At 38.4% G+C, this 16,295-nt stretch overlaps 1 protein-coding gene across 5 annotated transcripts in view; it reads right to left on the reverse strand.

Annotated features, from left to right (window-relative positions):
- Window positions 1-402: 402 nt before the first annotated feature.
- The window catches only part of PCDH7 (protocadherin 7), a 395,898-nt gene continuing 380,005 nt past the window's right edge, over window positions 403-16,295 (reverse strand). For 4 of the 5 annotated variants that reach the window (XM_084626494.1, XM_084626493.1, XM_084626492.1 and 1 more), the window contains one exon: window positions 403-3,049. In XM_084626494.1, the coding sequence (XP_084482620.1) occupies window positions 2,670-3,049 (380 nt within the window). In that variant the 3' untranslated portion in view covers window positions 403-2,669. The remainder of the gene's footprint in view (window positions 3,050-16,295) is intronic. The other variant, XM_084626496.1, reaches the window with a different exon arrangement.

Raw genomic sequence — 16,295 nt, forward strand, 5'->3', positions numbered from 1 at the left:
TTTTGTTTTATGTATTTATTTTTACAAAAGCACTCTCTATATGGAGTGGCACCAGATTAACCTATTTCAAATGAAAAAAACTACAAACACAAAATGTATTTCTGTGTCATGCCAGGTCATAATAGTAATTGACATGTTATGATGGGTAGTTCTACTAGAATTACTGTGAATATTTAAAGTACATTGATTTTTTTTTAATTATTCTTTCCACACCCATTTTAGTTCTAAGGAGTTGCTCACAAGTAAATGACTATGGCATGACTGCCTTATATGGTGCAAAAACAGGTGAGTGACTGTTGATTCATTTAATCTGAAGGTCTTGTATGACCTGTATTATTAGCTTTTTAGAAAAAGGGTTTAAAGATATATGGAAACAAGTCATCTAGTGGTTTTCAACTGTAGTATTAAATAAAAAGTTCCTATTAAAGAAAAAAAAAATTGTTGAACATCTGTTATGCAATTTTGTATTCTGTTGAAGCGTGCAATAAAACTGTGTATACATTACATAAGCATCTTTAGAATCTTTTATTTTTTCCTTAACAGGGTACTTACAGATTATACAATGCAGTCACTGCTCTTTACAGTCTCATAATAAAGTACTAATTTTCATCTCTCCATAATTTAAATAATTAAATGTAAAAAAGTTCAATTATTAATCTTTGTTTTAATATGTTTTTCTTCATAACATGTGTCCATTCATCATAACTTCTACACACAAACTAGCCTCAAAATGAAAACTAAACTTAAGAGGGGAATGCAATGGCCAAAAAGGGCACCCCTCTATATAGAGAAGAGAATTTGAAAAGTAAATGTTGTGATGACTTATACTGATTTACTAACCTATATTTCAGGCTGTTTAATGTTATATTCTCTATTTAATTCTTCAAAAGGAAGAAACTACCCAAAGCTACATTGTTACTACAGTCTACTCGACAGCCATCTAACCATGCCTTAATGCCAGGTTAAACAACCAGGGATTTGAATGTTTGCACCCTTCTCAAACTGTCCCCACTGTGTTGACTGATTGTCATTTTCATCTGAATGTCTGAGTTCAGTATTCAATTATTACTACATCATCAGCTACGAAGCAACTAGATCAAGTTCTGCACATTTTGTTGCTTTTATTGCACAAAAACCTGTTTTGTTTCCTATTCCCTTTAAGTAGTACACACTGTGAGAATTGTCACTGGCCATAGCTCTTTGCTATCATGTTAGTTTGGATTCCTTGTGACTTCTCTCAAGCTACTGTGTAAAGTATTGTATCAATGCTTAAGTCAGTCCGACCGTTTGTCACCCTCCTTAAGTGTGTTGAGTCTTGACATTTTTTCATATTGCACAGGACTGTTTTAATGCACTTGTGTTTCAAGAAAACCTGCATCATACCTTTGACAAACACAATTGGTAATCTGCAACATTGATGACAAAAGATTTAGCAAGCATACCTTGCACTGTGAAAAGAAAAATTTTTACTTGACTTGCAATATACTCTTGTCACTGCATCACACCACTTTCCCCCCATCCACCCTACCCGAAAAGTGTTCTGGGTGACATCAACACCTCTGATTTTTTTTTTTTAAATGTAACCTTTTGGAAAATATTCCCTGGAACTGGCAGTATCATATCATACAGCAGATGCTGTATATTATGACATTATCAGCAAACATCTTAGCAGTTCTTTTGGGCATTCTACTAAAATCCATTGAAGTAGTAGTAGGTCATCTGGGCTTGTGGCCTGTGCTGCTGTGCAAAATGTAATTGAATGTGTATTTATGTGTGCATGCATATGGTTTGTGGGTACACTGGATTTCTAAGCCAAGACCAAATACTTAGCAATTCCCCGATCCATAGTGCACGATCTTTGGCCTTTTTAGTTACTATGATCATCCCAACTAGATATATGTCTTGTCCAAAATAACATGAGTTTAACAGTTTATCATTAGAATGCTACGGTACATATGACATTAATTTTGTTACGCTGAAGTAAGCCGATAGAGAGTTCATTCTATGGAGAAAACAGAACCCAGAGTTCATGATTCATAGGGAAATATACCACCTTTTGGACTGCAGTCTCAGGCTGAGTATAATTCTCTTGCTTCAAGCCTTAGGTGAGAATATTAAAGCTGTGATCTTCACAAAGTGCCTATTAATGGTTATCCCTTTATATTTACCTCTATATTTGTACGGTTTCTGAAGGAACATCCCTGTTGGGGATCAGCAATGTTCAGATGATATGCTTGGAGTATATTTTCCCTGACCTGTTATCCTTAACAAGCCAGATGACAATCAAACAAAATCAGAGTGGCTTAAATCGTGCTTCAGTAGAGGGGTAACAACAGTGTGTTGTGTTCTTTTAATCAGGCTTGTTACCATGAAAGCAATTTGCAACCATAAATTTAAGAAAATAAAAATCAGTGAGGGGGATTAGACATGCAAGGACAACAATGGTTTCTACATTGTACAGTATAGTCAGGCAGACTATATAATTAAACGCCTGATATGGAGGCAGAAGTGGCAGGCAAAGCTTTTGTCTCTTTGGTGGCCCCCTCTTTTTTTTTTTTTTTCTTTTTTTCTTTTTTCCTTTTTTCGTGCTAAACTGTTTTGATTTTAAGATTTTTTTGCCCCTTTTCCTTCTTATGCATGAATGAACCTTGTTGTGGCTTCTTTATAACCTACAGGTAAACTTCTCTTCTAGTTAGAGTATTGACAGGAGATGGCTTGTATTCCCCTGTCTGTGTAAGGGGGATATCCTCTGGATTGGCTTCCTCATTTTTGCTGAAGCTAGCTGCATTGAAGGTCTCATAGGATGAGGTCAACTTTTTGTTCAGGAGGTTTCTGTTGCGATCACCCATGAGGGAGGCTTCTCCATTGGCCAGCTTTTCCTGACTGCCTCGTTCATCAACGGGCATGAAGGTGGAGAGTTTTGGCTGGCTCTTCTGCTTCCTTTCAGGCGAAGTGCGTACTGGCATCCAGCAGGAGTCCGAGTGGCCATATTCATCACACTCTCGAGTACACTTGCCCGTCAGGGCTACATCTGGTAGAGGCCTCGAGTCTGAAAACAGAGGAGAATTTCCTTTTTAAAAATGTACTGAAAATGTCTTCTCTTCCTCAATGTGATTAATGAACTTTTAAAACAAAATATTTTTTAAAGTTTTTGCATTAGCAAAATCTTTAAAGTTAAAAATCACTGAACCTCATGTTAACTTTAATAACACATATGCAACAACAAGGTATGCAATTCTACCAGACATTGGCAGCACAAATGACTGAGAAGTGTGGGCACAAAGGCACTTCTTGACATATGATATTATTTTAGGCATAATTTTTATCAACTTTTGGGACCAGTTAGCTTGTGAATCTTAACTGGATACTCACACGGTCATAATCAGCCAGATGCCTAATTTTGTGCTGCCCACTTTCTTTAACTGATTTAAACAAAAAACCTTTCTTTTGGATTCTTTGTAAAACACATTTCAGTATCTTATTAACAGAATCTAAGGTCCTGATCCTCCAAACATTTATGCATATGCTGTGTGCAAGAAGTCCTGTTGTCATCACCAGAGTTCTGTTGATATAAAGTTAAGCATGTGCATAAATCTTCTCAGGACTGGGGCCTAGGGCCCAGATCCTCAAATACTTTTAGGTGCCTAAATACCTTTGAAGATCAGGGCCCACGCTGTAAGTACATGGACATGAAAAAAGCAAATTAAAACCAGTAATGGATAAGTGCATGCAACCCCCCTTTTTCAGTCTAATATGTACAGTCAAAGGTGTTGTGTGTGTTCATGTAGGAACCTGACTGCTGAAGTGTTGGCGGAAAGGAAAATGTTTTGTGACTACGATGTGCTGTGTGGAATGCTGTAGTTCCTGACCTCTGAAGCAAAAATCTTTCAGCTATTATACACATAGGCCACTCACTGAAATCAACTGGGCTTTTGGTTCAGACAGGGCTCAGTACTGCAGCCTGTTTGAGGCAGGTGTTGTTAAATTATTTTGATATTTACATAATTGCAACTAAAATTAGGAAAAGTATGTTATTTTTTATATTATACACACACACACACACACACACACACTCTTCCAAAAATTGGGCCAAATTCTGATACCCCGGTTTACATTGAGCAGTACTCTACTCTGTGAGCAATCCCAGTTACTACTAGTCTAATTCAAGTAAGGTACTACTCAGCATGAGGAAGAGTGGCAAAATCTGGCCTTATGTCAATATGTAGGTTTTACACAGTTTTTATCTAAATATTATTATACAATTTAATAGAGTAAAATGCAAGTCAGTTGAAACTATTTCATTTTCTTAACATTTTTTGCCCTATGATCTTTTTGACTGCTATCAAATCCCACTGGGAAATATTTATTCCTTTGCAGTTTAATGACTCAGAAAGAACCCTACATAAATTAACTTTCAATTCTATCATAACTAACCATTTTTCCCTCCAGTTGTATGAAAAGATTCGCAGTGGGTAAGATTTTGGTATGGGATTTTCACAGATGCTTAGTGTTGTCTTAAATCTTCATTCATCAATCAATGGAAAAAATCCTACTCAGTCCACAATTTCAATGGAAGCAGAGTTACGCCAACACTCAGTGCTTTTGGAAATCCCACCCTTCATGGTTATCCCACCATGATGCTTACCTGAGGAAGATTTCTTGTGGAATTCCCTATGAGGAATAGTGAAAAGACTGTACCATCTTACAACTAACTATTATAGAGCACTAAGGGCTAGATTTACAGAGAGATTTTGGTACCACATGTATTCACAAAACCTCCACTCAACTGCCCCTGGATCCTGTAAGTGCCTAAACTCACATGGTACCTATGTTTTTGCAGTAAAACTTCCTTAGGTGCCTATTTACCTGCCTATGAACATGCACATTGCTGCCTTATGTTAGGCATCTGGATACCAATCTCCCACCTACACCCCTGTGTGATTCACAAACTGGGGAAAGAGAGGAGTTCCTCCTCTCCTAACTTGCCTGTGGGGCTTGATCTTGTAGGTGGGCTCAGAGGCCACCTAATTTCACCCAAAATAGCTCAGGAGGAGAAACCTCCCATATAACCTTTAGCCCAGTGGTTTGGATATTCACCTGGAATGTGGGAGATCCCTGGTTCACATCCCCCTTATACCTAATAAGAGAGTTGAACAGGAGTCTCCTAACTCAGGTGAGTGTCCTTACCACAGGGCTATGCATTAGCTTGACAGAATTCGATTGTTATTTTTAGACAGATAACACTGGTATTTATTTTACAGCTTTTTTTAGATTTTTATCAATTTAAATGTTCAGCTTCAGGAAATTATGTGGGAGTCAGTCAATAGGAGAGGGTCAGACTATTTAATGAGAGTAGATGTTGATTCAAAAAATTACAGTTTTATTATCACTAACACACAAATCGTCAAAGTAGGTCAAAATATACAAAGTAAATATCCTTAAATCAAACTCTAATAAATTCTCCAGCAGCATTTTTTTTTAATTTTGCCCAGCTGCAAATTTCAATTATTGATAGAAATATTGTTGTTGGTTTGTACTTGTAATGGATGTTTACCTGGATTTACTGATAAAAATCTAATTTTTCCAAACCTAGTTATAGGGTATTCTGATGTAGATCTCAGTCTCTCCTGTTGAAGCAGTTCCACATTGTATAAATAATGAGAGTCCTTGGAGCAGGGGGACTGGATCCTAGGTTGCCCACATCCTGGATGAGTGCTGTAATCACTACCTTAGGTTAGAGTCACTCTCATGCATGTGCTCTCTCTTGTTCTCTCTGTCCCAATGATTAAGTATTTACATAAAGCTACAACAGGTGAGATTGAGAGCTCCACATCAGAATATCCCATAACGCAGTAGTTAAGAGTACTTATCTGAGAGATGGGAAGACAGACCACTGTTCAAATCCTCTCTCCCACTCAGGCAAAGGGGGAATTTGAACCTGTGGTCTCCCACATCCCAAGTGATTATCCTAACCACTAAGCTAAAGGTTATAAAGGGTGATGGTGGTTTTCCTCATTAAACCATCACTGAGAATCTGAAACATCAATAGGCACTTCCCTCCAGCCTGGATTTAGGCACTGAACTCCTGAGTGGGTTAGTGCTGAGAACACACCCTTCTCCTGGACATCTCCCAGTGACGAGCTGAGGCAGGGAGCTGCCTAGCATGCTGGCTTTTGTGAATCCCATTCTTAGGCACCTATCTCCCTCCTCTCAGTGTATAGAAAGCCTGAACATTTAAGGTTTGTGATTCCCAGTGATTTTCTCAATGCCTAAAAGTTAGACATTGCAAACACTTAAGTCCCTTTGTGAATCTAGCCATAAGTGTCAAGATTTTCATGGGACACACTATATATTCAGTTCATGAATATTTTACACTGTAGAGGATTCTCTAATTAAAATAATGTTGTATACTGTTTAACATTTCAATATCCCAGTGACTTCAATAAGAACAGGAATGGATCCTAGATTGGTCAACCCTGGTTACTCATGTGTACTTCACAATGAGTTAGGTTTATTTTTTTATTTTTGCTTTTCAAAGACTTTTCAATTTAGGCTCAGCTATGACTCTCACAGTTTTCTTCTTTGGTGATGGATAACAGAAATATTGTCATTTGTCAGCCTATCAATTCTTAAACTACTGTGGCCTGGGAGTTGTACAGAGAATGCAGAGACTATAACAGGAAAACTGTACTGTTCATCATGGTTAGCGTAGAATTACTCTCACACTCCCTAAAGGTAAGAAGCAAGGATAATAATTTATTACTGAGGCCCATATGATACTGATTTTTAAGCAGGCAAATCATTTTTTTTTATTTAGAACAAGGCAAAACTCATTCCTACCTATCTTTTCTCCTAATAAAGTCTCTGATTGTTTAAAAATGAATTATACAATCAATGACCATTCAAAATAATCATATTATTTGAATTATTATTACAATAGTTTTAAATATCTACTGAATGGCAGTATTTGATCTGTTTACATTTAAGATGGCAATATAAATAAGTAAAAGCATAGTTTCAAATACTTAGAATCAACTACTTAATCTTGGGGAATTTTGAGCCAAAACATTGAAAATTCTTCCCCTGTCCCCATGTGTCTCTGTGCCCCAACTCAGCCAACTCCTCTCCCTATGTGGCCCTGCACCTCCCTCCCCCATGGCCCTGTGCCTCCACTCCCATTCAGCCCCTGCCCCAGTAGCCCTAATGAGTTCCTGTCTGATTCCCCAGCATCCCCACACTGTCTATCTCCCCGTAGCCCATTTCCTGACCTGGCCCGATGGGCACTGGGAAAGAGGCAGGTGCTCTCTCTCTTCCCTAGTGCCCTCTGGTGGGTAAGAGGTGGAACTGCAACAAACTTTCCAGCAGAAGCTTTTTTATGTGCAAAAAAATTAAATATGCATGGCTCATTCATTATGCACATGCAAAATGGCGCAGCATTTACCCAGGAGTAAACTGCCATATTTTAGGTTATTGTTTTTTTCCTTAATATATCAGACAGAGCCTGATCCAATGCCCACTGAAGTCACAAAGAGTCTGCCAACATAAGTAGACATTGGATAAGGCACTTCAAGGATTTTCCATTTTGTTTGGCACTCCATTGCAACCCTTCCTCCCTTTCAGGCAAATGCAAAGTTTGTTTTCAATTTCTTCATTCTGAAATCATGATATTTGCTACTAAATCCAGAAAGTTACAGTGAGATATAATAATACAGTAATTTGAAAGTCATCCTTTTGACTAGCTCTCCTTTCAAGCAGCATAAGGACACTGTGGTTGTCCTCCAATTGCCTCCTCACCAGCAATGCATTCAAAAGTGTGCTTAAATTTTAAGCAGACAAGTACACCCATTGGATGGAACGACACATGTTAAAAGTTAAGCATGTGCTTGAGTACCTTGGGGTGGAATTTTCAGAAGAACTGCAGGCTTCAATGGGAGTAGAGCTAGGACAGTGCTGAGTGCTTTTCAAAATCCCACCCTTGCTAAATAGGATTAGTTATGTGTTTAAAGTTGTTTAAGTGCTTTGTTGAAATTGAGCCTTGTTTATTTAGCTGCTGTAATGTGACATATCAAAAGGTGTCCAACATTATGCTGCATTTCAGGAATATTTTTCTTCGTTATGAAGTTCATTACTCTTACGTTCCATATAACCCACCACATAAAATTATTTCACCTGCCAAGTAATTAATACTATTCCTACTGATTTCAGGTCCAGATTGAAATGCAGTGATCTTACATTTTTATCTCTTCATAATCAAAAGCTGCTAGCTCCCAGATGAGACTAATTTCTACTTTTTACATTTAAATAAAAGTTGCTTTTTGTCTGCAGCATAATCCACATCCAAACACATCTGCAGCCATGAGACATGTTTTAAATAAAGAATTTCTTTTAAAATTAAACCCTTCAATGGAGACTACACACGGCTAACTGACAAACCTAATCAGATAAGACATATTGCACTATTTGTCATCATAGTTGGAAGATAAATATCAAAAAAGACTAAACCAGATTTCTATCATAGTCCCATATCTTAAAACTCCATAGGTATGTCTAACACTGAACCACCCCCCTTCCCAAAAAAACCCAAACCTGCAGCAGTGAATCTCAGAGCTGGTGTCAATTAACTTGGCCTTGTACTATGGAACGAAACTAGCCGTGTGGACGTTTGGGCTCAGGCTGGAGCCCAGGCTCAGACATCCTCTCCCCACAAAGTCTAAGCTCCAACCCAAACCTGAACATCTACTTAGTTATTTTTAGCCCTGTAGCATGAGCCTGAATCAGCTGAGCCAGGCCCCAAGACTTGCTGCTCCGGGTCCTTTTTTGCACTACAGAAATATCCTTTGACTCAAACAGATGTTTTAAAATGTCAATGATTAAAAAAAAAAAATCACTGTGCTAATGAGTAAGAGAATGATCCTTGTGGGACAGTATTCCTCCTTGTATAGATTTTCTTATTTATTATTATTTTTATAGTTTTTATTTTGTGCATATACTGCTCATTTTAATCTCACTTTTTTAAAAAATAAAAAAAACAGTTTCTCTATCCTCCCATGCACTGCAGATAGTCTATCACCTTACATATCACTTGTCTTCTCAGCATTGAATTTTTAAAGCCAGATGCTTAAAGTTAGGCTCCTGTGTCCAGGTTTAGGCATCTAAAAAAGCAGGCAAATTTCAAAAAAAATCTTGAGCACTCAGCAGTTTCCATTAACTTCAGTGGAAGCTTCTGCAAATTTTGCAGTTTTAGACAGCCAGATCACTTACTTGAGTGCCTAAATTTAGTAGCCACATTTTAAAATCTTGGACTGAAACTAACTTCTTTAGGGCAATGTTTGCAAAGCACCTAGCACATGTGGTAACAATTACCAGGTTACAACTAAAATAATACTAACACTTATGCTTTCTGCTTTAGGAAGATTGGAAATATAGGTGAGTGAGTACCTGGGCATGCAAGAGACCAGAAAATGTCAAATATTCCACTTTTAACAACATGAAGCCTTAGTGCCCAAGTCTAAACTGCTGCAAGTTGTTACCTATTATTTTCCAACCTAGCGACAACTGCACTAAAAAAAGGAGATTATCCAACTCATGCATCTGCTGATGCAGCTAATACATCCAAAAAAGTTAAAGGATTGAGGCATTATGCAGGACATATATAACCCTGGGGCTCAGTTTCTAGCCCACTTGGCTGTTCTTTGTCTCTTATCTCCTTGCCTATGACACAAAATATAAAAATTCAGGTTCTCTTCCCCAGCCTCTTAGGATCACCCTGGTCCCCAGCACTATGGAGAGGAAACAGGAGTATGTATCTTTCCTATAGTTTGCATTTTCCCCACTGACTGTACTTTGTATTTTTAAAATATTACCTTTTTGTATGACCTGCTGTTGATACTTTTACAGGAGTGTTTTCCAAAATGTAAGGTGTGCCGTTTAAAGGGTTGTGGGTGTGTAGGACTAGCCAGGCATGCATAAACAGGCCTCTCAATTGTTTTGCAGTCTCACTTTGGGGGGAGGGGGGAAGGTAGAGGGTGGTTGTGAGAGGGGAAGGTCTCTAGCTGTCATGATTGTAAAGAAAACGTTAGAAACAGGAAGCCAGTGTAGATGATGTACAATGTCATTTGCTTGAGTTTTCCAAGAGCCTAAAACAATAGCTTCGAGCTGTGAACGGTCCCCTTCATTTCAACAGGTGATAACTCAGTTGTTAATGATAATACATGAAATGCTAATAGAAACAATGGTGCAACTCAGCAAAGCATATGCAAAAAGATGAAATATCACATTGTGGAGAGCTACACCAAATGATAATACATGAAATGCTAATAGAAACAATGGTGCAACTCAGCAAAGCGTATGCAAAAAGTGATGAAATATCACATTGTGGAGAGCTACACCACAGTTTCTCTGTGTGCAGGTGGGAGAAGGGGTGCATAGGACCATTGGGGGAGGGAGATGCCACATATGATGCACATATAACAACATATTGAGGTGTTAAGGGGGGCAGAATTAGTGTTATTTTCATTAAAGGGAGGGTTTAAAAAGTATGGGGTACACTGATTTTGAGAGTCTAAATTAGGTAAGGGTTCTGATGTGCTCCCTAAAGCAACACGCATAATAATCATGTATGTAATTATTGATTACTTTTTTAAAAATTTGTTGAATTTATGAGGGTTTTTTTAAATATTTGTCTTGTGTTTTCCATGATTCCCTTGTATAGGAGTATGCAAATAAAGGGAACTTATTTATATGCATGTGTATGTTTATGAGATTGTGGACGGCTGTTGCTTTAGGGCTAGAAGGATTGCTTATTTATCAGGAAACCAAGGCACCTAACACTTCCGAGAGAAAGTGTGATTCACATTAAGATAAAAACAAATGATGCAGTACTTTTTGTTTTTTGTTTTGTTCTGTTTTTTTTTATAGGAGGTTAACATGAATGGAGCAGTAAACTCTGGCAAGCAACAACAAAAAGTGGCATAAACCCCACACACTACAAATCAACTAGCTCACACTGTAATACCACCCTCCTTTTAAAGACACAGATATGCACACTGCAAAAGTACCATTAATATGTGCACCCACTCAGATTGTGGACATTCCTATAGATATACCATTCCCACACAATTACTTCCTAGGTAGCTCTGTGTTCACAGACAGCACCAGATTAATAATCCTAGCTCTTGAAGCTCTTTTCATCAGTCGATCACAGAGCACATTACAAAGGAAGTCAATTTCATTATCCCCATTTTCCAGATGGGTAAACAGAGGCATAAAGGCAGGCAAAATGATGTGTTCAAGGTCACTAAGTAGGCCAGCACAGAAGTAGGAACAGAACCCAGGTCTTCAGAGTCATAGTCCGGTTTTCTCACCAGATAAATCCAGATTATTCTTTGCTCACGCACATGTTTGGAGACCTCCCTTCTCTTACACACCACACAAAAAGGCTGGGACAGTCACAGTCCCTGTACACGAGGGTTCACATGCACTAGTTACACCTGCTCCTGGAAGTGTAAAATTACCCCACAATGGATGGAGTAATTGCCTTCTTACCCCCACATCTGCACAAAAGATATGGTACAGCTTGTGCATACCCACTGTGCATTGGGATACTGGGGGGATTTGTGCTGGATTTGTGCTGGAAATGGCCCACCTGATGATCACTTTAGATAAGCTATTACCAGCAGGACAGTGGGGTGGGAGGAGGTATTGTTTCATATTCTCTGTGTATAAATAAAGTCTGCTGCAGTTTCCACGGCATGCATCCGATGAAGTGAGCTGTAGCTCACGAAAGCTCATGCTCAAATAAATTGGTTAGTCTCTAAGGTGCCACAAGTCCTCCTTTTCTTTTTGGGGGGAAAGACTGCTTCTTGAGGCACAATTCTTGCCCCAGAGCTCTTCCGAGAGAATTTGGCTGTGCACTAGTTGCAACACAGGACTTGCCTAAATAACACCATTAAGTCCATAATATCTAAAGCAGGAATCATGTACATGTGGAGTTATGAGCAGTTGCCATTGCCATGTAAGGGCATATCAGAAGATGAGCAAGCAGATTATGCTGCCTCCCCTGCATGAGCACATCCTCTTACACCACTCTGTAGTTCCAGCTGCCAAGGTCCTATAAATTATGTCCTTGTAGTGTTTACAGAAAGCCATAAAAAGAACAGCCAATTTCTTCCTTGCTCTCTCATTGACAGCATGCCGAGTTTGAGCTTGGCTCAAAATATATATTTTTGTCCCTTTCCTGCAACATGTGCTCCTTGCCTTCCTTGCATAAATATATTGCAACCTGAGATGCATATTATAATCATAAATGTGAGAGTGCCAAGCTTGTGTAATTAAACAAGAGCCATGTACATAGTTTTCATATTAAAGTCTGGTGTATAAACTGTGAAATAAGAATCAACTACCGTATATTATTAGAGAAAAAACAATGCAGAATGTAACTGAGATGATGCACGCTATACTAATACATTTAAGAAAACTAATCAAACTACATATATGGTAGCCACAGCACTACTGCCTTGGAAATCCCTACCTCCTAAATGCAGCAATTCAGTGAGCTGCACCCCAGTCAGTACTGTGGCATTTTCTGACATGCCAAGACACCATTAAAATACTTAAACACTTTTGAAAGCATCAGCGACTTCTTTCTCTGCACCTTAGGCTAAACACAGTTAAACAGCAATTGAACATATCTCAAGAAGCATTTACTGCCCCAAGGCTTGGACTGCTGTCATTCTGAATGTGGCATTATCGTGTTCTCTAGGGATAGCGCATGCCATCTCTAAAACAGTCTTGCTGAATAAAGTCAAACACAAATCTTCTGTTTGAGACATGCAAACTGCTCCACAGTAATAATATGCATTAATTGCTTTTGGACTAAAATAATTTCATACATATTGTGCCAAATCCCAGGGTCCTTTTAAGTGTTTAATAAATAAATTAATGAAATGGTTCAGAGCATGGCATGGCTTATATGTGAAGAAAGATAGAAATGATTAAGACTGTGTAGTTTAGGAAGGAGGTATGAGAGAAGGATATAAAATATCAGATAGCAAATTATTTCCTTCTTGTAATACAAGATGAAAGGAACATATAATCAAAAGCAACCCACTTAAAAGTGATGAAAAATATTTTTTACCCAATGCATAATTAACCTGGGAAACTCATTGCCACAAGGTATCACTGAGTTCCAAAGGTTAGCAGGATTCAAAAATGGGATTTTCAAAATCCTCTGAGGGAATTAGGTACCCATCTTTCACTGAAAGTCAATGGGAATTATACACCCAGTTCTCTTATGTACTTTTGAAAAAAATCTCACCCTGTATGTTTATATGGATGAGAATATCACAGTTACATAAATGGTCATGCTTCTAAGCATAAACCAATCATTAACTACAAGGGGTTAGGAAGACACTTTCCCTTACTGACCAGTACAAGGATTCTTGCACTTTAGGGAAAAGTGTCTGGTACCGGTAACTAGATTGTGGGTCTGCTACAACACAGTAATGCCTATTGTGACACCCTGACACCCCAATATTCACCACTGCCATGTAATTAGGATATGTTTTGTACAAAGTATGTCTTGTGAGGTATCATTCTAAAAATCTTGATCTGCTAGACATCAATATCTCATTGGATTGTATGTGTTATTGTCGTATGTGAAGTTATAAGGTTTGGCTACGTATGTATTACTGAAACATGTTGTGAGGTTGAAAGCATCCACAAGCAGCCTTTCAGGTACAACAATAAAAAGGCCAAACCATGTTAATAGCTTATTGAGGAAATGCACACAAGCACAAGGATTACCCTAGGAACTGTGTACAATAGAAACCTCTCAGGGCTAGCACTACACAGCGGGAACTGTTTGACCCAGGTCTCAGCAAGAGAGCTTTCCAGCAAGTGGAAAGACGATATAAAAGGGGGACAATGACATCATGGGCTGTCCTCACTCTCTCTGCAACAACACACCTGGAAACACCTAAGGGGCAAGGACTGAACTGTGGGAAGTGATGGTGCCAGGCTAAAACGATCTTTAGCCTGTGTCTGAAAACCTGGGAAAGCCAAGGCAACTTGTGCCTTAAGAGTCTGCCAGCCTGTTTATCACTCAGGGTGAGAATTTGCTAATTTATATCCTACCTATCTAGTGTGTTAAAATCAGTTTATGGTTTTTGTTTATTTACTAAAGTAATCTGCTTTGACCTGTTGGCTTAATCACTTAAGATCTTCCTCTTGTATTTAATAAACTTGTTTTTGTTTTAAACCCAGTTTGTGTAATTCATAACTGGGGTGGGGGTGGGGGAGAGGGGCAAAATATTGTGTCTCTCTCTCTCCATATTGAGGGAGGGGATGCATTTCAATTAGCTTATGCTGTACAGTTCTCTGTACAGTTCTCTGTGCAGCACAAGACAATACAATTTTGGGTTTACTCTCCAGAGGGCGAGTACTTTTGTGCTGGGCAATTCCTTAGGTGAAAGTCTTCCCATGCAGAACTGATTTCAGTGTCTATGTCTTTCTGCAACTGTGTGTGTTCCTACCTGTGTGAGTGCTAGAGAAGGCCTGGCTTAGTTGGACAGGGTGAGGGAGCTCAGGCTGGCGGAACAGGCGGGCTCAGTGGTACCCCAGTACATCAGGTGGCACCCTGGACGGGGGCGGAGGTGCGGGGGGCAACTGGTCATACCTATATTTTACTAAAATAATAAACATAGTGGACCTAGCCTTTGCAGTCATATCTGGGAAGGAAGCTGGAGATGAAGACTCTGGGAAGGAAATCTCCCCTTATTTATGGTTGCACCCAAGGCCTTTGGGGGATAGGTGCTCTCTCTGCAGAAAAGAATAAGATTACTGTTTGTAATCTTTTCTGGGACATTTCCACCTTGCTCACTTATGACAATGTTTGTACCCTCCCAGCCTTGCCTTCTTTTAGCCCAACCAGTCTCTACATACTACCCCAGCACAGACCTTGCCCCATGATGCACCTTCCAAGGGTTTCTGCAAGGCTGATTCCCTCTCCCTTCTCATGTGGCAGGGACGCATAAAAGAGTCCTTTTATAGGCAAATGATAATTTGGGCCTGCAATAAAACTACTTTCAGATAACAGCCAGTGAGAATTGATCTGATTTAGCTGACTGTGTATGCTTACTGCAAATTAGTAAAGCCTCCTTTTCAAGAAAATAGTGTTAGAAAGATTTAACTACTTTACTGATTATTTTACTGATCACTTATTTAATAATTTTAAAAGAACATTTTAGAATAACATTTATATTAAAATTCTGTCCTACCAAATATTGCACTAAAAAGAGTCCAGTACAAATGCAGTTTAAAAACCCCTTGTATTCAACGTTTAAGACATGAGTTAATCAAATAAATAAATAGAGAAACAACAGAAACAAAAGGCCAGTAATGTTAAGCAAAATGTCCTCAGGGCCCAGCATGGTAACTTAATAATTTATAGTACCCTCTAGCTGAGTTCCAACAACTCCACTCCACTTAACAGCCTTATCTATCAACTAAGACCTGATTTTGCTCTCACTTATTCCAAATCAGGAGTAATGCTACTGAAGTCCATAAAGTTACATGGATGTACCGCTGGTGTTACAGAGTGGAGAATCCTTAATATATGTACTTTTTATTATACATTTGTTCTAGTTTTATTTATTTGGCATCTTAGCAAAGCTTTCTCTGTATTACAGGAAGTATCAGAGTCTTCATTCATCTAGATTTAGAGGTATTTCCTTCTTAGTTTAATTAATTAGCTAGACTAGACTAAGTAGCCATCTACCTGTCTTTGGGCAGGTAAACCAAAGAATCATTACCAAAGCAATAAAATCATGGCTTTAGCAATGTTTGAAAAAATTCAGATACAGTTGTCTCCTAGCAAGTTATGTATCATCTTGTGTTCATCTAATTAGGGAATGAATACAGAAAATGTGTGTTTTCTAAATTAGTGTTCTTACTAGCCCCTTACTATTGCATACATAGTTCCCCAGGGAGTATGACAAATATTATTTATATTAGCACAGTACATTTATTGTTTAAAAGGGTACAAAGGACCCTTTCTGCACTACTGAGGCCAAACTAAACATTTGTGGTCAGCAGACAACCTAATACGACTTGTATACAGTATTCTGCATAGCTGAAACCTAATTCTACATAAACACCAATTTATAATGCTGATTAAGTAATATGAAAGAGCAATATCATGTATTTTAAAATGTTTTTTCTTAAATATTTCCACTGTAGCTCAGACTTTGGTATTTCATTCCTTTTAACACAAATTTAAAATGAGTTTAAGACTAAAA

The sequence above is a fragment of the Lepidochelys olivacea genome (genome assembly GCF_965140295.1).
Source record: "Lepidochelys olivacea isolate rLepOli2 genome assembly, chromosome: 4".
Classification (NCBI taxonomy): domain Eukaryota; kingdom Metazoa; phylum Chordata; order Testudines; family Cheloniidae; genus Lepidochelys; species Lepidochelys olivacea.